The sequence below is a fragment of the Psammomys obesus genome, unplaced genomic scaffold, assembly GCF_907164565.1.
Source record: "Psammomys obesus unplaced genomic scaffold, mPsaObe1.curated_primary_1811, whole genome shotgun sequence".
In the NCBI taxonomy this organism is placed as follows: domain Eukaryota; kingdom Metazoa; phylum Chordata; class Mammalia; order Rodentia; family Muridae; genus Psammomys; species Psammomys obesus.
In genome coordinates, this window is record NW_026596143.1 from 2,333,975 (window position 1) to 2,360,367 (window position 26,393).

Genomic DNA, 26,393 nt, shown 5'->3' on the forward strand with positions numbered 1-26,393 from the left:
GTTGAAGTCTGACATCTCCAGGTAGCCATTTGCTTGCACTCGGTCTGTGATGATGGATTCCCTTTTCTCAGTGAGTCTCCCCGCCCCCCAATCTGGGTGACCCCAGATTTTGTAAGGAGTATCACATAGCCCCCAGGGCAGATTACAGGACTTTTTCTGATAAGAAAATTGGTCCAACAAGCATCTGGGAATCCCTAGAAATAACCCACCCTGCTTATTAGGATCTTAGTCTTCAGCAGTGACCTTTCAGTTGTACTTGGAGATTTCTCCCACCCATAAGATAATTAAGTATTGTGTTTTCCTTCTTAGGACCATGCTACTGTGTGGAGACACTGTACTACATGCAAATCAAGAATTACCAACCCCAGACCCCAGTGAATCAAACACGTTCACCCTCAAAATCCCTCCCGCTGCCCAAGGTTTATAAGTCCCTGATTTTAAATAAACATGCTGCTGGCTGGTTATGTGCTATGTGATACCATCAGCCTTCCATATTAGGCTGCCTGAGATTTATCCCCTGCTGGGCTGCGTCTCACCTGGTCTGTCCTCCAGCCCACAGAGCCTATGCCTTGCAAGGTCTTTCCTTACCAGGCCTGTGTCTCTGCTTGCTGTTACCAGGGCTTTTGCCTGCATACCTGCTGTGCTTAACAGAGCAGCTTAACCAAGAGCTGTTACACTTGGTATTGTCATAGCCTTTGGAACACTGCCACCTGTGATCCCATTCTAAAAGAGCTAAACTGTAACACTCTGTGGAAAACTATTCTACACCAGGCTTTAGCTGCTCTTGAGAGAAACCCTGTTCTTCATCCGGAAGCCGGGTTCCAGGCCCCTGAGAACAACACCATAACAATAGTTTACATTGAATTAAGTACAAGTAATCTATTGATGATTTAAATAATACATAGGATGTAGATTTATAATCTACAATGTGTAAACACATTACCACTTTTTTATAAGGAACTTTAACATCTATGAATTTTGCTTTTTTAGAAAGTCTTGAAACAAATCCCCTGCAGATACTAGTGGAACTAAAGACAGAATGATGGCTCAGAAATGTCCGTATTTTAGTTTCTGGAACCTGGGAATGTTTGTTAATTTACCTGGCAAATAAGAGTTAAGGTTATAGATGGTTGCTACCCACTCAAAGTCCTTTTAAAGTTGCATTTAGTGACCAATTAGATATCATATCTAAAAACACATTGACAAGTCCTAGGTCATCATTTATCCCTATTTTTTTTTGTTTGGGCCTTGGGATGTTGAGAGGGAGTCTTGGTATTTAATTCAGGCTGCCACAGTGCTCACTGTGTAGCTGACCTCAAGCTGTGTCAGTCTTTTTACCTCAGAGTCACTAGTGCTATGATTGTAGGCATGTGCCACACACCTGACTTCAACCTTACGATTGGTGTTTGAGTAACTAAAATTCTCATTTAAAGAATTCAGTATAGTAAGTCTAGTGGTACTGCACCCTACAGGAATATCAGTGAAAAGCATAGTTTGAAATCCAGGTCTCCTGGTAAAGTAATGCCCCCTCATGAACTTACCTCTGGACACTATTGTAGAAAATAAAAAGGCAATTGCTGTCCATTATTAAAAGCCTGTAATGATTATGGCAATTTTATTTAACCCACTATTAAACAATAAAAGACATAGACACCTGATAGAATTTTAATAAGCTTATATGTTGGACTGGGCAGATATTACCCAGCCTCACATCCATGCAGTTTGCTTTAGTCATGCCTATTGGGGTTACTCCCCATCTAATACCCCCTTAAATATTTGCACACGCTTTCCATCTGTTTTTCTCTGTGTTGATCCTCAGAGTAAATTCCTCCTGGCCATATGGTTCTCTACCTTAACCCATGGCGCTCTGCTTCCTTCTTTTCCTCTCACACCCGTCTCTCTACTTCCCATTATCCTTCTGTCCTCCAAGCCTTTGAACTGTAGTCCCGCCTCTCATTTCTGGTCTGCCCAGGTGTGTAGGCCTTTTATTTAGCCAGTTGGGGATACTTTTGGAGGCAAGCATCACTTGAGGTATGTGACATTCTGCTTGTAGAAGACAGCAGGCAGACTTCAGGGAATAAAATAATTAACAATTAATACAAAGCACTAGACCATGAAGCAACAAGACAATGCCCATTTAAGGACTTATTTTGCTTTGAAAATGTGTTTTGCCTTGAGAGTGCATTTAGAAGGCACACATAAAGTGTGTAGATAGCTGCATGGCCTTTCTTAATATTATGCTGCATCAATCCACATTTCTATAAATTGTGAAAAAAGAAGTAAACAGGTTTTCATTGTATCATTGTTGATGAATAGGATACTTAAAAAAAAAAACAGTTATTTGAGTGGCTGGGCATTAATATTTGGGTATGATGTGAGGAAAGGGTTCTATCTTTATTCCTTCTCATATGGCTGTTCATTTTCTCGTCCATTCCTGAATATCCGTTTGCTTTATGTGTAAGCACAGTAGCAAACAAACCTCCTTCATATATATATTTCTAGTTATTTGAGTCACCTTTCTTTTTCCTGGGCACATTTAGTTAAATGTTTGTTTTTATTATGTGTGTGCATGTTAGTTCTTTCTTAATGTATTCCCCTGAGTGGCTGTGGTGGTTGGTAGCCACTGGATTATTTCCATTTTGTGGCTGTTATGAACAGGGCTGAGAGAACACTGCTGTATATATGTCATGGTGTGGATGTACTGTTTTTTTGTTTGTTTAATTTTTGAGTGGATCCCTTGGAGGATTACTAGCATCTTTGGACTGGTTGCTGGGCAGAAGGATTAAATCTGGGCTGCAAAAGCTGTCATTTCCCTGTTGGTGGAATGTGCTTTCATGTATTTATCGGTCATTTGTGTATGATGTTTCTGAAGTGTGTTTTCATACTTTTGGACTGTGTTTGTTTCTTTTAGGGGTATGAGAACTCTTGTGTTGTGGCTGTGGTGGCCATTTGCTATGTGCGCTGTGGGTACCTTCTCCCAGTTTACTTTGCTATTCATTTTCATACTGGTGTCTACAGATGAGTAAAGGATTTTAATTTTTAGTCATATTTGAGTAGAACATCTATTTGTTGTTTTACTAGTATGAAAAATAAGTCATTTCTTATTTGGTAAATTGCTTGCAGATTGCAGGTGGTTTCTAATGAAATAAAATTAGCATTTCCCTTGTGTAGCAGAGATGCAGGAAAGCAGTGGTGCTGAGGGCATCTCCATTGTAAGAGCTGTGTAGGATACTCTCACAATGAAAGAGTCAGCTATTTGTAAAATCTAGTATTGTATGGCTTATTTTCAAGATGTTACAGATTTGGTGGGCTTTTGTTTACTTAGAAAACTAAAATACACATTATTTCTGAGAATATCCTTGTTCCTGTTACTTGGAAGTAAGCTTGATGTTTTTAAAGCTGTTTCTTCTGCTATTGACTCTGGTGGAATTCTTAGTTTTCCATACTCCCACAGTGAGGAGAAGCAAGAAATGTGTGTACATTATAGCACCAAAGACCCATTTCCTGGTGTGCCCTAAGACTCCAGTTCTCATTGGCATCTCAAGCAGGAGGCAGTCCCCCTCACCCTGGGTATGTTTACTTTCTCATTGCAGCCTCAGGACCAGGGCCTGGCTGTTAAACTGGAACTAGTGCAGTTTTGATGTAACAGTGTTCCTGATGGTGGATGCTTTGTAATGTGTTCCCATGGTATCTGCTTGAACCTTATTTGGTCCTGGCCTCAGGGGTTGCTAGTTCTCCATGACAGGTAGGGAGCTGACAGTAATCCCCTTCGCTTCCATAATCTTGTGCTTGTTCTCTACTCGGGAAGTTCTTGTGGAGTCATGAAGTGTTCACATGGCTTGATCAGGCTGTCGTCCCCCGCTCCCCTGTACTATAGGTAAGGAAATGAAGCAGTTTCTATTTCTTGACGAGTTTATATTTTGAGTTTAAAGTAACTTGAATTTGCATTATACCAGACACATTTTCTTATTCAAGTTCAAATACATTCTACCACTAGATATAAGTTATGTTTACATTATCTGTCACTTCACTGCCAGATATAAATTGTGTGCTGTTTTTTTCAAATAATTATCAGGGTAAGTAGTTGACTGTTGTTTCTGTTTATGTCTTGACTTTTGGTTGTGACTGCTTTTCTCTAGGTGCTGTTTTTTTTCACTCCACTTTATTTGGGATTCCTTATGCTTCTACTTCCTTCCAACCCCTCAACCTTAGGTATGAGAGAGAAGGTTAGATGGGAAAGGGGCCATAGACCTCTCTAGACTTAGTTCTGGCCGGTTGGAGTTGTTGGGTTCTCAGTCATTAGTATATCTAGCAGTCCAGTAACAGCAAACACAGCAGGACGAACAAGCAGTCTTCTTCTTCCTCCGTCTGTCTCCTCAAACCCCATGATCTCTCTGGGCTCTCATATTTGAACTCTCCCAGAATTCTCAGAGTTCTACTATCTCTAGTTGGCAAAGATCACTTGCCTCTCCAAGCCCACATGAGGCTGTCACCATGTGGCAAAGATCGCATGGGGCAGTTATCAGCTGCAGACACAAACTGATGCAGTCCTATATCCCACACTTGGGATTAAAACAAAAACATATTTATATAACACAAGTGAGTTCTTTTTTTTTTTTTTTAAAGATTTATTAATTTTTTTAATTCATACAGCATTCTGCCTGCTTGTGTGCCTATGTACCAGATCTCACTATAAATGGTTGTGAGCCACCATGTGGTTACTGGGAACTGAACTCAGGACCTTTGGAAGAACAGCCAGTGTTCTTAACCTCTGAGCCATCTCTCCAGCCCACATAAGTGAGTTCTTAAAGAAACCAAAACTTCTACTATATTTTTCTATAAAGAAACATGTTAATCAGTTAACCAGGTGTGATACTGCATGGCTGTAAATCTAGCACTTGGACTGGAGCCAGCGTTAGGAGCTCAAGGCAAGCTTTGGACATGTAATAGAATTGAAGCTACCCTTGGCTCTTGCAGATTCTGTCCAACAAAATGAAACAACGAAGGAGGGCAGCCTTACCTTTTTTGTTGCCACTCTCAGATGAGAAGTTGAGTTAGGGTGGGAGAAACAAAAGGATCATGGTGATTACCTAAGATGCTATGGAGATGGAATTAATAGTTTTCCTTGAGCTAGTCCAAAGTACTTGGTCAAGCAATTACACTGCTATGTATGTCTTTTTAGACTCATGATTTAGATTGACTACCTTTTTTTTTTTTTTTTTCCTGAAAGGAGAAAGTTGCTCCTTTGCTATAGTCTGTTGAGCTGACACAGCATTCTTACAATAGATACCAGTTTTGGATTAAGAAATGGTGTTCTTCTGTTGGTGGGGATTTATTTAAGACTACATTTTAATCATAAAAATTAGTCTCCTTGTTCTTTTCTTTAAAGGTTTATTTATTTATTATTTATATAACATTCTACCTATATGTGTGCCTGAGCACTAGAAAAGGGCACCAGATCTCATTATAAATGATTGTGAGCCACCATGTGGTTGCTGGAAATTGAATTCAGGACCTTTGGAAGAACAGCCAGTGTTCTTAACCTCTGAGCCATCTCTCAAGTCTCTGTTTTTCATTTTTCAATTTACCTTTTTGAAAAGTCAACAATAATTTGTCTTCCAAATTGAAAACAGGCCTTAAACAATATTTTTGTTAGTTGTTTTTTTTAGTTAGTGTACAAAATAATGGGTTTCATTATGGCATTTTCATATGTGTGTATTGTATTTCATTGCTCCCCCTTCCCCCCATTGTCCTCTTCCCTCTTCCTGATGCTTACTCTGCCAAATAGTCCCATTTCGGCTTTCATGTTATATAGATGTGAATGGATATAAATCTACTGAAATACCTATTCTATATATGAAGGACACTTATCACATTAGTCATTGCCTTCCTTCTTCATAGTGTAGATGCCTCCTTCGTATATGAAAATCTATTTTAATCTGATTCTGCATCTGAGAGGTCAGATATTGTCTTTCTGAGTTTGGCTTATTTTGCTTAGCATGATGATGTCCAGTGCCATCCGTTTTCCTGCAGTTGACGTACTTTCATTCTTCATGGCTGACTAAACCTCCATTGTGTGTATGTGCTACAATTAACCATTCAGCTATTGATTGCCATCTAGGCTGCCTGTGGGGAATCATGCAATAAATGTGACTAGCCAAGTTTCTTTGTAACTCTCCCTTGCAGTAATTTTCTTCTCTAGGTACACACACATCTGTAATCTAGAAAGACACATTTTCTTTCTCCGTATAAATGGCTGCAGTATAAGCTCTGACGATTTCCATTGTTACATTTTATTTGGTGAAGTTCCTGCTTTGAATTGCTGTTTCATTTCATAAATTTTATTGAATTTTTAAAATTTTTATTTTGGTATAGGACAGTTTCCATCAATTTCTGAAATGGTCCTAAACATCTGCCATTTTTTATTACATATTACATATGTTAAGCAACATTTTCAGCATTAATGATTTTAAAATCAAAATATTGATCATCTCAGAAAGATGTTGACAATGTGCTACATCTTATATCAGATATTAAAGGTTTGTGTGTGTGTGTGTCTTGTTTTATTGAGGCAGGGTCTCCAGTAGCCCAGGCTGTCCTTGAATTTACTCTCTCATGGGAGATGACCTTGAGTTCTTGATTTTCCCTCTACCTCCCAAGTGCTGCAGTTACTGTACACCACCAGGCAAAATTTAATCCTTTATGTGACAGTATAAACAAGGACTTGCATCTCATTAGTATGCAAGTTTGCTTTCTTCTTTAATAAATGTTAGTACTATATGCATAATAATTATTTTATAGTATGTCTTTGTAATTGTCTGTAAATGTTTGCCTTGTGTATTACTTTATACGCATGTACACCTGTGATCTCATTAACAGTTCTCAGGTGGAATAGGGAAGCAAGCAGGACTTTAGAAGCCCCGCCTTACAGAGCATCACTTTCATTAAGTGTCTATGTACACCTTAATCACACTGGGCTAATGGCCTGGAAAGCTACAGCTTCTTAATGAAAGCCATAGCAGCTTCAGCTACTGAACCACTGCACTAGGACTCCTGATTTAGTCTGTCACACTATTTGTCTGTTCATGTGTCCTCTATAAATGAGTTATGAAGAACATTCGTTTCCTTTTGCTTCCATACTCCTTGAAAAAATTAGTTGAAAACAAAGCTCTGAGAATTATTTAGAATTATTTTATTTTTAAATTATGTGTGTCTGTGTGGGTATATGTATTTGAGTATAGATACCCATGGAGGCCAGAAGAGAGAGAACATGGGATTATCTGGAGGAAGTCACAGGTCCTGGGACCTGGACTCAGGCCCTCTGGTAGAGCACTGAGTTCTCCATGGAGCCATTTCCAGCCCAGCTTTTGGAGCTTGATTCCATTCATTTTTCTTTTCTTTCTTCCTTCAGAACAACTCTCATCTTCATTTATATCATCAATTTTCTACATAAACAGTGAACTTGGATCTTTTAAATATTAGTGTAACATTTTTGGACATCACTTTAGTTGGCAAAATTCCATATTGTACCCTTAAAAAACTAGCAGGGAATGGTTCCATTATTTTCTCATGACAGAATGACTGACTCTTGCCTGTTGGTGTTCAAATGCTTTCAAGAACACTGAGCCAAGCTGGATTAAATTCTCTTTAGTGAGAATTTGGAATTAAGAGTGTGGTGATGCCAACTAATACGTTTATTATTTGAGGGAAAGGAGAGGGGACAGCAAGGTGGTTCAGTTTTAGGCACTCTAATTTTATGTTCTAGTATTTTTGAGAAAAGAGCCCCAATTGAGAAAGTGCTTCCATAAGATTGTGCTATAGGCAGGCCTGAATAGCATTTTCTGAGTGAGTGTTGTGGGTGGGCCCAGCTCATTGTGGGTGGGCCCAGCTCATTGTGGGTGGAGCTATCTCGGCAGAAGGTCCTGGTTCTTTCAGAGAGCCTGCCAGTAAGCCATGGGGAACAAGCCAGGGAGCAACATGCCTCCAAATTTCTACTCTTTTGAGTTCCTGTCTTGAGTTCCTGCCCTGACTCTTCTCAGTGATGGACTGTTACCTGGAAGTGTAAGATGAAATAAACCTTTTCCTCTCCAACTTGCTTTGATCACAGCATTTCATCACAACAGTAGTACCCTACATAGGACAAGCACACCTCCGCTTTTCTTTTTGATGTTTTTTAAGAAATAGTTTGTATTCCTTGTAATAAAATAGCTTTGATAAAGTTGGCACTCAAAGACATAGACTGTTAATAATTTAACTATTACTGTTTTACTTAACTGTTTTACTATTACTTGTGATTTTATGTCTTAAACCTAAGAACATCACAGTAGCTGGCATTTAAACTATTTGGAGGTGTGTTCCGCTTTGGTAGAGGAGTATGGGTCTAAAGAATGTGAAGAGAAAAGAGAGCCTTTCTTTCTTGTAGCTGTGCACAGGAGTAGTTTTAGTTGTCACAGTCAGGTGTTGCTGATGATGCCTAGTGGGCCTAGGTCACACTTATTGTTAAACATCTTAGACGCTCCCTACTGCTAAGTACCCACACCAGACCAGTTAAAATGAAAGCAAGAGCTGACTTTCAGCAAAGATCCAGGAAGTTGAAGGCAGCAAGGTGAAATATAAATCCAAGTTGTCAGCCCCTACTATCCGTCTACACACCAAAGAGAATGACACGGAATGAAAGAGGGTCAAATGATTGCACCAAGAATCCAGGGAGCCCGAAGAACCAGGTGAGAGGGAAAGCAGAAGGCTCCCTGCTCCCTTCAAGTGCAAGTGATGCCATCTCCCCATCCCCTCCTGTTCTCAAGGATCTCAAGTGTGCGGTTGACACTTAGAGTAACTGTAGAGTAACTTAGAGTTCCTTTGTGTATGTGTGAGCCCAAGAGGATACAGGCAAAGTCAGCAGCGTAAACGGAGCCATTGCCTTGGAGGCTGTAGTGTCTGAACTTGGGTGTTAGTAGACCCAAAGTAGGGAAGTCTGTTCTGAGTAGCACTGGCCGATAAAATACTATGCTGCACACATGAAAGTAACATTTTTCTACTAGCCACCTTCAAAAGAAATAGGTGATATAAATTCACTGGTATTTTTCATTAAACAATATATACAGACTACTACTTTTGTATGTAATGTTTATAAAACATTATTGGTACTTGCTTTTCTTTCAACTAGGGTTCTGAAATCTGTTTATACTTAAAGCATATCTCAGTTGAAATTTTCATGAGTTTGTGTGTATATATACATAGTTTTTTTGTTGTGTGTGTGTGTTTTAAGATAAGGCCTCTGGGTATAATTTTTGCTGTCCTAATTATCATTGTGTAGCCTAGGCTATCTCAGGCTCAGTGATAGTCCTCGGGCCTCAACCTCCCAGGTGCTGGGATGATTGGTGTGTACCATACCCAGCTTTGTGAGTAATATTTAACCTGTATTTAGATTTCATAAAATATATTGTTTAGAAAGTAATTTCACATAACTAAGGTGTTATAAGCACATGAAATGCTTGCTAGTAACTGTGTCAACTACCAGGTTTTTAAAATTTAGAAGTTAAATGCAACAGTTGGGACCATCAGTCTTCCTAACACATTTCAGGAACTCTGTTCACATGTGCTAGAGGTAACAGAATGGGATAGCGTATCTTAAGACTACTGGGGAATTATTTTATGAGTAAAGAGACCAAGCTAAAACATACCCATTACTTAAAAACTCTTCCCCGGAAACCCAGCCTACTTCCTTATTCGTTATATTAGAATATTTGCCCTTTCATCTCTGTTTTGGAAGAGCTTTCTAAGTGGGTCACATTAGGCTCTGCATTGAGCAGTGACATTCTCAGGTTCCTCCAAAGGATGTTAATTAAGATGCAAGCAGCTTACTTTCCCAGTGAATGGCGCTAATCACTCAGCGCAGAAGACGCCATTGAGCATCAAAGAAATGTTTATCTCACGTTCTCCAGAGAAGCTTGCGTATTAATGAACATGAGTATGTTGAGAGAGCAGAGCTGATTACTCTTTTTGGTCCCCAAATTTAATCTGGTATACACAGTGTTTATCTTCTGTGACTGAAAATTTAAATCAGCAAAATGGCTCAGTGGCTAAAGGCTCTTACTGCCAAGCCTGACAACCCAGATTTGATACCCAAACCCCACATGGTAGAAAGAAAGGACTGACCTAGAACTTCCACAAGTACACACCATGGCTTGTGCACATTCACAAATACACAAGCACCTAGACAGACAAATAAATGTTAAAGTGTAAGAAAAGTGAATGGCTTATTTAGAAGTTGGAGCAGTGATCTGGAAGAGTAGATCTGTATTAAGGCAGACAAAAATTTCTTAAACGTAGTTTATAGTCTTTTTTAATTTCTCAACTTTGTGTGGTTTCTGCTGAGTTGTCAGCTACTTGTAGGCACTGTTCCTAAGGTCTGTGTGACAGTTTTGGCTTTCTGTACGATTAATGCCTTTGTTAGTTGCAGACTTCTTGAACACGGTGATTGCTTTTACTGGTGATCAGATATTAGCTGTTAAGTATGGTTTGTGTTTGGTTTGGTTTTGCCTGTAGGTGGCTCACGGTGTGCTAGAACTTGTGATTCTGTCCATGTCTGCTAGGTTAGTTTCTTTCCCGTGTTGTGTTTGTGAAGATATCTGCTGATCCATTTTTCATTTCAATAATTTTACTATCAACTGTTTCTAATCTAGCTAAACTCTCAGAAGGTTTAAGTTTATTGAATATACATAAAAGCCACATATAGTCTTAGTTAATGAAACAAAATATTTTAGGTACATTTTAATTGTTATTGTATTTTTCCCTTGAAATTAAATTATTTTCTCTTCCAGCATAATCTGTTGAATAGACCATTTTTCTACAAGTGTCTCACTATTTATTGTGAAGCACTGTTTTATTGCTATGAAGAGACATCCTGACTAAGGGAACTTATAGAAGAAAGTGTTTAATTGGGAGCTTGTTAACAGCTTCAGGAGGTTAGTCCATTAGCATCATGGCAGGGAGTGTAACTGCAGGCAGGCAGGCAAGTACTAACTGGGTCAGTAGCTGGGAGCTACATCCTGACCTCAGGCGGGGGGGGGGGGGGGGAGACAGGGAAACAGAGAGAAGCAGAAGAGAGGGGTGAGGAAAGAGGTGAGGGAAAAGGACACAGACAGACAGACAGACTGGGACTGGCAGTGGGCTTTGGAAGTCCCAAAGCCTACCCCCAGTGGGACCCCTGCTCCAATAAGACCTCACTTCCTAATCCTTCCCGGGCAGTTCCACTCTCAGGTGACTCGGCATTAAAATATATGAACTTATGGGAGCCATTCTCATTTAGACCACCACAATCATCTTACCTTTTTTGTTGAAAAAAAAAATTGGATTGACTTTATATATTTGTCTGTTTCTGAGGTGTCTTCTGTTCCATTGGTCTGTTTATTTCAGTACCATTTAATCTACATGTAGCATTAGTAGTAAGTCTAGAAGTTAGAGTCCTTCAGCTTTTCGATTCTATAATTTCCTGCTTGATTTTCATTTTCTGTCTTTTCACTTCCTAAAGCATTAGTTCTCTTTAGTTCTTTGAACTTGCTTATGCTTATGTAATTATCACCCCCCAAATTTTTCTAAATCCAATCTGTCATGGGTATGGGTTTCAGTGACTGAGTGTTCCTGCACTGTCAACTAGATTTCTTTGTCCCTTTTCTTTCTATGTCTTGTCAGCTTGAAGTTTGGGGAGTTTTCTTCTGAGTGTTGACTGTTGAGAATACAGATGTTTGTAAAGTCTGAGGACTTTCCTGTGTTTAACCTAATAGTGTGTCTCAGCCTTTGTAGTCCCCCCTACCACCTTGCCTATGTTTACTCTAGTATGGATCTAGGCTTGGTTTACTCAAGGGCAGATGTTATACTTTTAAGTTTCATTGTATTTTCAAAAAAATCATTTCAGAAAACTTTTATGTTGGGTCAAATATGCTATATTAAGTCAACCTAAAAACAAAATGATTAGTAATTTGTTTAACAAATAACAGACTGTTACATGTTTTTATGAAAACCAGTTTTGCAAAATGAAAAATAATATAGAGTAGAATTGTTTTCTTTTTATGCAAAGCTCTGTAAGGTAAGATCTCATTTAGATACCTAGGTTTTCACATCTACTTCTGTGTGTGATCTGTGCTGAAGTGTATGTTTGGTTGGAATAGATGATGAATGTTCAGATTTAAGCTGGATAAGGAAAGTATTAATAACCTCTACAGACAACTGTAGACAAGCAGTAGTTTCTTAATTTCTTTTTGATTCGAGGGTTTGAACTTAGGACCTTACATGCTAAACAAGCATCCTACCACTGAGCCATCCCAGCCTGACAGTGATAAACTTTTCAAAGATTCGTTATTTTATGTGCATGGATATTATGTGCGCAAGTGCATATGCATACTCATGCACGGGAGCACACACATATACACACACACCCCTGGTGCCCATGGAGGCCCAAAGGTCCTGGAACTGCAGCTAAGAGATGATTACGCCCTGCTGTGAGTGCTGCACCTGCATCCACTGCACAAGTAACAAAGGCTCTTAGTATGTGAGCCAGCTTAGCAGCACCGATGGTAGCTCTTAGTGGTTAGTTGCAATGCAGAATCTGAAGCCCTATCAAGGAGTTTTTTTTTTTTTTTTTTAATTGTGTAACATCACAAGCCATTGGTTATCTTCTACTTTGAAAAACTGTGCTCTTACACTCTTTCTTTCTCTCTCTTACACTCTCTCTCTTTCTCCTACACTCTTACACTCTCTTTCTCTCTCTCTCGGGGTGCCCCCCTTTCCCCTTCCCTTTTCTCTCTCTCTCTCCCCATGTCCTGCTCCCCCTCCCTCCTAATAAACTATTTGCAGAGAAAAAAAAAAGTTATACCTTTGTATGATTTTTGTAGTAATTTCCATTATCTTCAAAAGTATTGGTTGAGTTTGTGATATAAAGTAACACATTGACATCTTTCATTAAATCAAAAATATTTTTGTACTTTTTTCAGCAGGATGAATAGGAATGTGGCAGTTGGCAATCAGAGGAATAAATGTCAAAAAACTTTAGGTTTTTTTCTTGGTGGTTTGTATTTTGTCATTAGTAGTTAAAAAGTATGTTTGCCCATTGCACAAGTTGGAATGTAAAGTCTTTTTTTTTTTTAACCTTTTTTTTAACCCTTTTAGTGAAAATGGTGCTTTGGCAAAAAGAGGTTAGTTCAGCTTCCAGCTTATGCTTTGAACATCCCCCCCCCCCCCCCACACACACACACATACAAAACAAACCCAAATGCTTCTTTCTTGAAACAACATTATGCACTGGTTTGCAGAAGAACATTCTACTATCCGATTCCTCAAAGAAGATTTTTAAAATGTACCTATGAATAAAGATTTAACAAAATTACTAATTTTTGCTTCTTCATCAAGATCTTTGAAAGTGCTTGTCCCTTTGATCCTGAGTGCGTAGTCAGGGAGACTTCAAGATTATTGGTGCGCTTTGGTGACTTACCTCCTCAGCAAGTGCTCACTGACCAGGGCCTCTTTCATTGTGTTAATACTCAGTGCAGATGTTAATAAAGTGAACTAAAGAAGTAACATTTTAGTTAAGAAAAATAATTTTGCTGGCTGGAGAGATGGCTCAGTGGTTAAGAACACTGGCTGCTCTCACGAAGGTCCTGAGTTCAATTCTCAGCAACCACATGGTGGCTCATAGCCTTCTGTAATGGGTTCTGATGCCCTCTTCTGGTGTGCATGAAGACAGAACACTCATGTACATAAAATATATAAATACATCTTTTTAAAAAGTCATTAAAGAAAAAAGTTGGGTGTGGTGGTACACACCCTGGATGTTTTTGAGAACAAGGCCAGCTTGGTCTACAAAGCAAGTCCAGAACTCCAAGACTCAAGAGAAACTTTGCCTTGTAAAAGACAAGAATTTTGACCCTGAAGATCCATCCTTTCCAACCCTGACCTAGGATGGTGGTTACTGAGGTGGCCTAAGGAGGCATCTCTGCTTTGCTAGCCGTAGCAGGTGTGTTGAGATGGTCTGTAAACTTTGTACTCTCTGAAGGCCAGGACCATTTCTCTCAGCACTCCTCTGGCACTTTCTAACCTGTGGCATCTACATGATGCTTTGAAGCCTCAGGTGTTCTCAGGTATTCTAGGACTAGTTCACACCCACATTTCCTTCTCCTGAGGTACAAGTCCCTCATGATGTAGGGAGAATATTATTTACAGTTGCTAATTTTGGGGTGGGTTTGGCTTTTTTTGATGCTATTTTGCTCTATGAGACCCAGGAAAGACAGTTTTTATTTTCCTGAATCAGTAACTGGAACAGTGGTACCTTCCATGCATCCTACACTGGGTTCCCTTTGTCCTCAAGTTCCCTCCATTAATTCTTGAGCTGTCTCAGTAACTACAGGATCACTTGAACTTGCATTTAGTTTTGATTTCTAAAATCTCATTAATTTCATTGCTTACTACCTAAGTGAGTTAGCGATTGCTCAAAACTGAAAATGCTTATCCCTTAATTCTGATTTAAATTCAACAAGCCACATCATTATATGCACTAGCAGTGGTTACTTGTGAATTTTTATGTTTACTGCTAGAGGTATACCAACTCTTGATGGCCAGAAAAGCTAACATGATAGTAGTGACACTCAATCTTTCTTTTAGTTTATTTTTGTGCCCTTGTAAGTAAAACATTTTGAATGAAAAAAAAAAAAATGTTTGTTTTCATACAGTTTTTGATAGTATAATTCATGCCATTATGTAATATTACACTATTATATATGTGCTTATGTTGAAGGAACAATCACTATATATAATCAAGGGTACATGTATATTTCAGTTAAAAAGAAAAAAAAAACCCACTCCATTTCTGTCTCTGTTTTTGTTTGTTTTGAGACAGTCTTACACAGTTCAAGTTGGCTTTGAGCTAATTGTAGCCAAGGATGACCTTGAACTTCTGATCTTCCTGCCTCTTCCTCCAGAGTGCTATGATCACAGGCATGCCGTTCCCATTCTTGGTTTTGTATAATCCTGGGAATCAAGCCCAGGGGCACACTCTTACCAAATGAGCTACATTCTTAGCCCCCTCATTGCTTAAATTTCGTGTATGGTAGAGTTCAAAAATTGAAGAGTATTTATTTAAATTTGGTTCTTTAGTATATATTTGCTAAAGAATAAAACCTTTTGTTGCTTAGGAAAAAACCAACAACAGTGGCTGATGAGATGGCTCAGTGGATAAAGACACTTGTTGCTAGGCCTCAGGACCTGAACTTAATCCCTAGAATCTCTATGGTGGATGTGATGGTCCTCTTACCTCCACATTGTGTCCCCACCCTCAGTAAATGTAGTTAAAAAAAAAAAAAAGCTAAGGACCATTGCAATCTATTAAAAGAAAAAAAAGTAACTAAAGGACATTTGTTGGGGTGGAAAATGGCTCAGAGGACCTGGGTTCAGTTTCCAGCATCCACGTGGCAGCTCACAGCAATCTGTAACTTCTCAGATGATCCAGCCTCCTTCTGACATCTTTGAATTACTCACAGAGCCCACACTTACATGCAGACAACATATTCATGCACATTATGGTGGTTTGAATAGGAATAGAAATAGCCCTTGTAGCCTCATGTGTGTGAATGACACTATTAGGAGGTTTGGCCATGTTGGAGCAGCTTGTTGGAGGAAGTCTCACTTTTGGGGTGGTCTTTGAAGTCTCCTGTGCTCAAACTATGCCCAGTGTGGCACACAGTCCCTTTCTGCTACCTGTGGATCAAGATGTTGAACTCTTAGCTCCTTCTCCAGCACCATGTCTGCCTGCATGCTGCCATCCTTCTCACCATGATGATAATGGACTAAACTTCTGAAACTCTAAGCCAGCCCCAATTATATGTTTTTTGTTTGTTTGTTTTTAATAAGTTGCCTTGGTCATGGTGTTTCTTCACATTAAAACCCTAAGACACATATAAAATAAAGATAACATCTTTTTTAAAAAGGGTCCTATGCAATACACAGTAAGCCTATAGCCAACATCAAACTAAACTGAGAGAAACTTAAAGCAATCCCACTGAAATCAGGGACAAGGCAAGGCTGCCCACTCTCTCCATATCTCTTCAGCATAGTTCTAGAAGCCCTTGCTAGAGCAATAAGACAGTTGAAGGAGATCAAGGGGATACAAATTGGAAAGGAAGAAGTCAAATTATCACTATATGCAGATGATATGATAGTATATCGTATATCCTAGTTACCCCAAAAACTCTACCAGGGAACTCCTACAGCTGATAAACACCTTCAGCAAAGTGGCCAGATACAAAATTAACTCAAAAAACAAACAAACAAACAAACAAACAAACAAAAAACAGTAGTCTTCCTGTATACAAAAGACAAAAGGGCTGAGAAAGAAATTAGGGAAACAACACCCTTCACAATAGCCACAAATGACATAAAGTACCTTGGTGGAACCCTAACCAAGCAAGTCAAAGACTTGTATGAAAAAAATTTCAAGTCTCTGAAGAAAGAATTAGAAGAAGATATGAGAAGATGGAAAGATCTCCCATGCTCATGGCTTGGCAGGATTAACAGAGTAAAAATGGCCATCTTACCAAAAGTAATCTACAGATTCAATGCAATTCCCATCAAATTACCAACACAATTCTTTACAGACCTGGAAAGAAAAATTCTCAACTTCATATGGAATAACAAGAAACCCAGAATTGCTAAACCAATCCTCTACAATAAAAGATCTTCTGGAGGTATCTCCATCCCTGATCTTAAGCTGTACTATAAAACAACAGTAATAAAAATTGCATGGTACTGGCATAGAAACAGAATGGTGGATCAATGGAACCGAACAGAAGACCCAGAAATAAACCCACAAACTTTGGACATGTTTGATAAAGATGCCAAAACCATACAATGGAAAAAAGATAGCATCTTCAACAAATAGTGCTGGTTTAACTGGATGTCTACATGTAGGAAAGTGCAAATAGATCCATACTTATCACCCTGCAGAAAACTACAGTCCAAGTGGATCAAAGACCTCAACATAAAACCAGACACATTAAATCAGTTAGAAGAAAAAGTGGGGAAAACCCAAGAACTCATTGGTACAGGAGACAACTTTCTGAACAGAACACCAACAGCACAGGCTCTAAAAGCAACAATCAATAAATAGGACCTCATGAAACTGAAAAGCTTTTGTAAAGCAAAGGACACCGTCATCAAAACAAAACGACTGCCTACAGATTGGGAAAGAATCATCACCAACCCTTTATCTGACAGAGGACTCATATCCAGTATATATAAAGAACTAAAGAAGCTGAAAAGCAGCAAACCAAGTAATCCATTAAAAAATGGGGGACAGAGCTAAACAGAGAATTCTCTGTAGAGGAATATCAAATGGCAGAAAAACACTTAAAGAAATGCTCAACTTCATTAGCCATTAGGAAATGCAAATCAAAACAACCCTGAGATTTCACCTTACACCCATCAGAATGGCAAAGATGAAAAACTCAAGTGACAGCACATGCTGGAGAGGCTGTGGAGTAAGGGGAACCCTCCTCCACTGCTGGTGGGAATGTAAACTTGTACAACCACTCTGGAAATCAATCTGGCACTTTCTCAGACAACTAGGAATAGCGCTTCCTCAAGATCCAGCCATACCACTCCTAGGCATATATCACAAAGAGGCTCAAGTACACAATAAGGACATTTGCTCAACCATGTTTGTAGCAGCTTTATTTGTAATAGCGAGAAGCTGGAAACAGCCCAGATGCCCCTCAACTGAAGAATGGATGCAGAAATTGTGGTACATTTACACAATGGAATATTACTCAGCAATGAAAAATAAGGAAATCATGAAATTTGCAGGTAAATGGTGGGACATGGAAAGGATTCATCCTGAGTGAACTGTCCCAGAAGCAGAAAGACACACCGTATAAACTCACTTATATAGACAGGTAATATAGGGTAAACCTACTAAAATCTGTACATCTAAAGAAACTAATCAAGACAGAGGACCCTGACTAAAATGCTCAATCCCCATCCCTAATGGCAAAGAGGAAGGACAGAAGAAGAAGAAAACAGGAAACAAGCTAGGAACCAGCCACAGAGGGCCTCTGAAAGGCTCTGCCTTGCAGACTATCAAAGCAGATGCTGAGACTTATGGCCAACTCTTGGGCAGTATGCATGGAATCTTATGTAAGAAGTGGGAAATAGTAAGATCTGGAGAGGACAGGAACCCCACAAGGAGAGCAACAGAACCAGAAAATTTGAACACGGGGGTCTTCCCAGAGACTCATACTCCAACCAAGTACCATGCCTGGAGATAACCTAGAACCCCTGCACAGATGTAGCCCATGGAGTTTAGTGTCCAAGTGGGTTACCTAGTAATGGGAAGAGGGACTGCCTCTGACATAATCTGATTGGCCTGCTCTTTGATCACCTCCCCCTTAGGGGGGAGCAGCCTTACCAGGCCACAAAAGATGACAATGCAGCCACTCCTGATGAGATCTGATAGACTAAAATCAGAAGGAAGGAGAGGAGGACCTCCCCTATCAGTGGACTTGGGGAGGGGTATTCGTGAAGAAAGAGGAGGGAGGGTGGGATCGGGAGGGGAGGAGGGAGGGGTTTATGGGGGGATACAAAGTGAATAAAGTGTAATTAATAAAAAAATAAAATAAATTTTAAAAAAGGGTCCTATATAATTTTGTTTTTGAAACTCAGTCTACAGGTGAAAATTGCATCCCTGAGAAGTAATCTTTTTACAAATATTTGGAAAATATTGAACTTAGTTGGAGCCAGTTTAAATACTTTCAATATCACCACAATGAACAGTTTTAGACTCTAAACGCACATAATTTTTAATGGGTTTTGTTGCTGTTTTTCGAGACAGTGTTTCTTGTAGACCAGGATGACCTCTAATTCAGAGATCCATCTGCTTTTGCCTCCTGAGTGCTAGAATTAAAGGCATCCACCACCATACACAGATACTGTTTTTAATATTGTTATTTTTGTCACTTAAAGAAAAACCTAAACACGTTTTGATGTTTACTCTAAATGACTTGTAGCATTTTTAGCTTGGAAAGCTCACATGATTTCAGTTTTGACTTTAAATTATCTAATATTGCCTATGGCTAATAGAATATATTCTAAAGTACTTTCTGCTTTTTTAGAATTTGGTACTCTGAGGCTTTGCATTAAGCTTAACTTCCTTTTTAATTTGCAAGAATAATGTAGGTGCTTAAATTTAATAGTGTTGAAATTTAATTTAACAGTGTTGAAAAATTAAATGAGACAACATGGCTAAAGTTGTATTTTCTGAATCTGAACAGATTCTGGCTAAATAAATAAAAACTGGGTAGGAGAACCACATATCTTGTCAGAGTGCCTATGGATTGTTTTTGAGAAGTTTGGTCCTGCCTGATTTATAATTGTCTGTCAGTAGCTGTAGTTTTTCTGGCCCTCCTACCTGGAAAGGAGATGATAAGGTTGATGTCGACCAGTAGAAAAACTGGGAAGAGTAGAGATTTTGTGGGTTAAGGTTGGATCATATCTCAGCTGGTTAGAAGTAGTATATGTTATCTAGAACTTGTGAGGCTGAGGGAAGCGGATCATGACTTTGAGGCCAGTTGGGCTATATAGTGAGACCATGTCTCAGTAAATAAATGGAATAAAGTAAAGGAAGTTTTACTGGCCATAATATTCATTAATTTACATTCTGAATTATCTTATGTTACTTTTTTTCCCCTCACTTCGTTCCTCGTATTTATTGTGTTTTCATATTCTGAGAGGCCTTTAGTGTTTGTATTGACCATACAGTATGAATTCCCAATTACATTTTGTTCCATAGTTAAATTACCTTTGATGGTTCCAAAATTGGAAAGTACATTTTGAGGCATCTGAATTGACTCTGAAACACAACCCCTGAAATACTGTCTGGCATTCCTCAGAGCTGCCATTGCCACCTTTGCTTGTGTATATGCCATTCTTCCCTTATTAGAATGTAGTCCCACACAAGCCCTTGCCAAGAGTACTATGAAACACCAACAATGACTTTTATAGTCATGACCTGCTCTGCTCCACTGTATTTGGAAAGCACATTTTCTTTATGCATTTCCCTGTTGAAGGCTATTCAGGTTGTCCCTAACTCAGCTGCTGTGAGAAGTGCTGCCGTGAACACCAATGAGCAAACGTCTGATGTGTAGCTTAGATGGAATCTTTGGGGTAGCCAGTGGTGCAATAGCTACCCTATGTGGTAGGGATGATCTTTAGCTTTTGGAGGAACTTGCATTGCATGCTGAAGGTTGTACATTTAAAAATGTACTTTAAATATTCTCCAAGTGGCTAGTGCATAATGGGTATCGTCAGACTTCAAGCTCAGCCTCTGCATACTTTTCTAAAATTTTTTTCTTGTTTTTTAATCTTTTTATTTATTCCTCTCAGCAGTGGGAAAGGTAAATTTAGACCCTTGTTATTTATGGGGTTTATTTTTTTTTTTTACCTATGTCTAATAAATGTAAGATGGTAAGTATTTTCTGATACGGATTTTGTTAGCAGCAGCCTGTTCAAGAAATGAAACTGGTCTTCCTGTTGCAACATTTTTCTACAGTGGCTGTGCCTATGTTCAGATCCTAGAAAGAGCCAGGAGTGACCACAAAATGCTTCAATGCCATGCATTTCAGGCAGGACAGTTGCTACATTTGAAACTACCTAAACCAGAGCAAGACTGGAACTAAACGCTTAATTTTTCTTTCAAAGTAAGAAAGTTATAATAGTTAAAATACTTACTGTTAGATGAGGATTTAGTTACCTTTTGGGAGAGCAGTCAGGCTTTCAACACCTTGCCTCTAACACTTATTAAAAATTGCTGAATCAAAGTTCCCATTATGTAATTGTCATATTCCCCTAAGTAACAATGTATTCACGTCCATTTAAAGCAGGATGGTGTTCATTCCCAAGTATGGATAAAAGCCAGTGTTTTTCTGTTTGTTTGTTTTTGTTGTTGTTTGTTTGTTTATTTCTCTACACATTGCACATGATCATTCAGTAACTAAGCCAGAAGAATTTGCCCCCTTTCTTTGATTCTTGAGTCTGCTTTATGCTTGAGATGTCTTACAAAACAATCTGAAATTTCCTCCTGGAATCAAAAGGTTTCTGCAAAATCTGTTCATTTGAATTGTGTGGTTAGGGTTCTTAGAGGAACCCAGGGGACTTATTAGAGTAGCTTATAGACTGTGGGCCCACTAGGCCAACAGTGATTGTCTCTCAACAATTCTCAAGAATTGTTCAGTCTGTGACGCCCGCTGTCTCAGCAGCAGGATATTTGAACTTGCCAATGAGAATAAGGACAAGGAGGCAAAGAGCAAAAGCTTTTTTCTGTGCCGTTAATGTAGGGTGCCACAAGAAGATCGGCCCAGATTTAGGGCGGGTGCTCTTAACTCAGATGATATGATTTTAAGGTGGCCCTTCCTACCTCAAAGGATCCAGTTAATTAAAAGGCCCTCACAAGTACACCCAGCTGCTTGGGTTCTGTAGTTAATGCCAGATGTAGTCAAGTTGACCACCAGTCATATCCATTGGGATAATAAGGTAACAACAGCTTGATATTTTATTCCTTAACTCTTGAGCCAATTTAGAAACATCTGAAAAGTGATCATGTTTATTGCTACACTCAAAAGGATGCACAGCAGTCCCATGCCCCCACCCCCCACCCCAGTGTACACAGGGCAAATGTAAGAATCATAGTGGATGCCTGAAACCTTGGTTAGTGCCGAGCCAATATCTGCACTTTCCTACACATGTGAACTATGAGTAAGTAATTGATATTGAAGTTTAATCTGTGCATTATGCATCACAGATGAGCAGCAGCATCTAGTAATAGTTATATTGTAGTCAACGTTATTGTAAGTAGCTCTAGGGTTCCTTACCTAGGTGTGCAGCAACAGAACCAGCATAGATTTCTTCTACTTCCTCACAGTTTCCGTGATAGCTTTGTCCTTATATAGATCTTAACACACATTTTTCTCTTTGTGTAAGTTGAGACCTTTCATCTCATTTAAAGAAAATATGTTGTGCTAAGCTGCTTTTGACACCTTTGAATCACCAGCCACCAGCGTCATTACGCTTACTCTTTGAGGTTATTATTAAGTAAAGTCAGGGCTACTTACTGTCAGCCCTGTGACGCTGTGCTCATTGATCTGCCGGCTGAGATGACTGCTGAGTGACTAGTGGCTAGGTAGTACATGGAAGTATGAGCACACTGGCCAGATGGCTGCTTCACCTCTGGGTGGATGGAGCAGGTTACTCAGAATGGAGCATGCTCTGACGCTTACAATTACTTCTTCTGGAATTTTCCACTTAATATTTTAGAATATGATTGCCTGAAACTATGGAGAACCGCAGGTGGTAGGAGGATGACTGGAGAAAGTCTGCAAGTTCTCTTTGCGTTGCCTTAAGCATGGCTAGTTTTAATACTGTGAGTATGAAAATACCCCGGGTGAGAGATGTCAATGCTTACTTTCAGACAGCTGTCCGTTGTAGCACAGCATAGACTTGATGGCTTATGCATCACAGAAAGAGCGGCTTTATAAGCCTAACTCAGTGCTTAATAAGACGAAGCTCACCTTCCAAACATTCCAAGAGTGTTCAGCGTTGGACTTAGAATGAGTGAAAACTTGAGGGTTATCAGTAGTGGTTCAGAGCTTGTAACTGAATGTTTTAAATATTGTGTGCTTGTGTGTGTGCGTGTGCGTGGAGGGGGTGCAGTAGGGGTATGTATCCATAGTTGCTTGTTAGTATATTTGCATGCATGAGAGAACCTGTATGTATGGAGGCCAGGCAGTCTACATTGAATGCTTTTTCTCACTCCACTGTATGTTTTGAGAGTCTTTTCCTGAGCCTGGAATATATTGATTTGGGGTAGACAATGACCAGCTAGCTCCAGCGATCCTTCTCTTTCCATATTTCCAGCTCTGTATGACAGATGAATGAATGCTGCTGTGCCACCTTTGTACGTGAGTGCTAAGGATCAGAATTCAAGTCCTTATGTTTATAACAAGCACTTTCCAACTGAGCCACCATTTCAGCCCCAAAGATCTTATGTAAGTTATAAATATCCCATATCTAAAATGTTTGAGACCAAAGTACTTTGGAGTTCAGGCCCACTCCTGTCTTGGATTTTGGAATATTTCCACATATGTAGAATGAGAGGATTTGGTGATGTTTACATATGTATATAATGAGATGTTTTGATGTTGGACTCTAGGTCTCAACCTGAGATTCATTTGTGTTTCACATATACCATGTATATAAAACCTGAAGGTGATTTAGTATATACTTAAGTGCTCATTTGTCATGGCCATCAGATGTGGTATTTTTTACTTGTGTGGTTATAAAGGTGCTCAGAAAGATTCACTTTCCTCACATCTTTGGATTTCAGGTATCTAAAGATGCTGTTTAAATATAGTTTAAAATATCAGATGGGTAGCAGCATGCCAGTGGTCTTCGGAGGTCTGCTGTTACATAGCTGAGGTCGTTTAGTTGGTTAGTTGGTTAACAAAGTGCCGTGTCCATATTTTATTTCCCTGGCCATTCTTTTTAAGAGGTTCTGCCTCTTGAGGATTTCTCTGTAGCTGTCTTTCATGAAATAGTTTTGTTACATGCATTTCAGTGATTGGGTTGCTAGTTCTAAAAAGCTGATGAAGGGTCACAATATAGGAGATAGTTCTTTTTTGTAGCATGACTGCAAGAGCTGGAGCTGCATGCATTACGGTGTCTGTTAAACCTCTGGAAGCAAGCCAGCGTGTTTATGGTGAGTTTCATATGTAAGCGGCGAGCCACGAAAAGCCTTTACAGTATTACAACTCTTCTGAGGAGAGGAAGCGTTTGGAAATTGAGCAGTGAAGCAGCAGCAGCAACAAGCAGTCACGGTGGTAGTAAAGCTAGGGCAGCTTCAGCTAGCACATCTCCTAGAGCGAGTCAGTGAGCACGCACACAGCTTCCATCCTGCTGCCTCGGGAGGCAGAGCGGGACTGTCCAGGGCCAGCTTCTAGTTTCATGTTTATGATGTCAAGTCATGTGATAATACTGTACCATAAGTTACCAGCTTTGCTTTACTCTAGAGAAGATCCTTTGCTGCAGTGCTTTTTTCCCTTTTCTTTCTTTTTTCTTTTCTTGAAAGAGAAAAAATTGTGCAATGTATGTTTATGCCTACACCATGCCGAGGCGACACTTACCAGTAAATAATCTCTGTATCCCTGAGGTAAGATACTGTTTCTGCTTTCCCTGCACAGTGCTGCTGCAGCACGGAGCGGATCCAAACATTCGGAACACTGATGGGAAATCAGCTCTGGACCTGGCAGATCCTTCAGCAAAAGCTGTCCTCACAGGTAAGGAAACAGCCAGCAGACTGATTTCATAAGATTTTCATGCACTGAATTGTTTTCTACTAATGAAGCTAAGAAAATACTAAATACCTTATTGATTGAGATCTGTGTTTTTAATTGTGCTGATATATATATGTATATACATCAGCCTTACTGCCTATAGCACTAAGAATTTCAGCATTAAATCATAATGTTACTCATATTTTGTCAGCTTTATGGCTTACATCACAGTTTTCTTCTACCTCCTCTTCTCGGCTGGCTTTTTAAGCCCTTCACTGTTGAGCAGACAAGGGCATTTGTGTTACTGTAAAAGTAGTTTTCATTGGAAAGACAACCTGCTGCCTTATTACCAGGATCAGTAGTTAAATATCTCATCCTCTCCCTGTCCACTTTTATATGTTTTATCATATCTTTTCACTTTTTATCATGATAGCCAAGTTTTTTTTTAACTGGGGCAGTAGATTGTCCTTTTACTTCCAACAATGCAGATTTGGGGCTTACTAATTTTATTAAAGTGAGTGCCAAGAATGAGCACAGAGGAGATGCTGGGGTAGAAAGCGCCCCTCGTCCCAGTCTGCAAGATTGTTTAACAGCTAGATCTTGAGTTGCTGTTGTCATTGATCTTCATTCTCAGAATGCTGCCTTGGATCTATTTTTGTTTTTATTCTCCGCATCCAGGCTCTGCTGCCTTTGCCCTCTTTTACTTAACTGACCTTTGTAATTTGCAGCCTTTTTGTCACTGCAGTGCTAACAGCATTGTTTTAGGTTGTGTGGAAGTAAGTGACTCTTCACTACCTTTTCAATTTACCCTGTTTGGAGAGATAGGTCTGTGTTCTTGCGTAAGTTCAGTCCATGCTGTGCACTTTTAATAGAGATTGTAAGATGAATGAAAGGCATTTATGTACAGAAAGCTTTAAAACATATGGAATTTTGCTTAATTACCCTGCATGGAAAGACAACTTCCCACTGTGCTAAAATTAATATAATCACTGCTGAATCAGAGTAATCTGATTTTTCTCAATTAATTAAAGATTAGATGAGTTGCTATACTAGGGCAGCATATTCCAGAGGGCTAAAGCTGTTTAAATCAGTGTAGGTAAACTTAAGTACAAATACAGTTTTAGATGATGAAATCAGGCCTACCTGATTTTTCTCCGACCTGCCTGGGTCCGGAAACCTTCAGTCTCTTCTTAACGAATCACGCACAACAGTATAGCAGCTTTTAATGGTGTCTGACCAGAGGAGAAATACAGTACGGAAACAGTTCCACTTAGTGAAGCTGCTACAGTTTGTGCCAAGCAAGACTGTATTTCTGAGTGTCCTCCCCCTGACCTTTCCTCTTCCCCATCTCACTGCCTGCCTGTTCATTTGTTAGGTGCATTTAATGCATCATTGCCTTTAGGACTATATTTCTCCTTTTTGAAAGACATAAGTTTCAATATAAGCTATTAACCATAAGAAGCCATCTCCTCATTGAAGTGCAGGTCAGAGAAGATCATTTTAGGCTAGAGCTGTGGCATACTCGCTCACGGAGACTGGGGTGCCCCAGAGGACAGATAGCACATCTAATGTTGATTTGGATACTGTTCAGCTTTGCACTGCACTTAGATGGGGAGGGTCTACATTTTTCTCAGTAACAAAACTACTAATGTTGTTCAAACGCTACCGATAGTGTTCTTTTTAAAAATATTTTGGAGACAATTTTTCTTTCAGTTGTAATTTAAAACAAAAAGTCTAGAATAGTAGTTTTCTTGGAAATAAAAAATTATTCTACTTATACATTCATGCTAAAAAAATATACATCATGGAAATACTCGGGTAAGCTCTTTCAGCCTGGTTTTCTGCTCACACAGGCTTGTTTCTAAGGATTTCTTTCTGATAGAATTATGATGGAAATGTTATTTCCAAAGCTAAATTTATACAGATTAAGCATTGATTCTACAAAGGGAAGTGGACTCAGGCACAGCCCAGTCTTGTCTAACACATGTCAAGCCCATGTTCACTCCCTAGCACCCGCCTTTGGTGGTCTCA

General features: G+C 39.3%; 1 protein-coding gene across 1 annotated transcript in view; it reads left to right on the forward strand.

Moving 5' to 3' along the window:
• Positions 1 to 26,393, forward strand: part of Tnks (tankyrase) — a 141,790-nt gene that overhangs the window by 6,983 nt on the left and 108,414 nt on the right. The window contains exon 2 of the mRNA XM_055593346.1: positions 24,270 to 24,365. Within this exon, the coding sequence (XP_055449321.1) occupies positions 24,270 to 24,365 (96 nt within the window). The remainder of the gene's footprint in view (positions 1 to 24,269; positions 24,366 to 26,393) is intronic.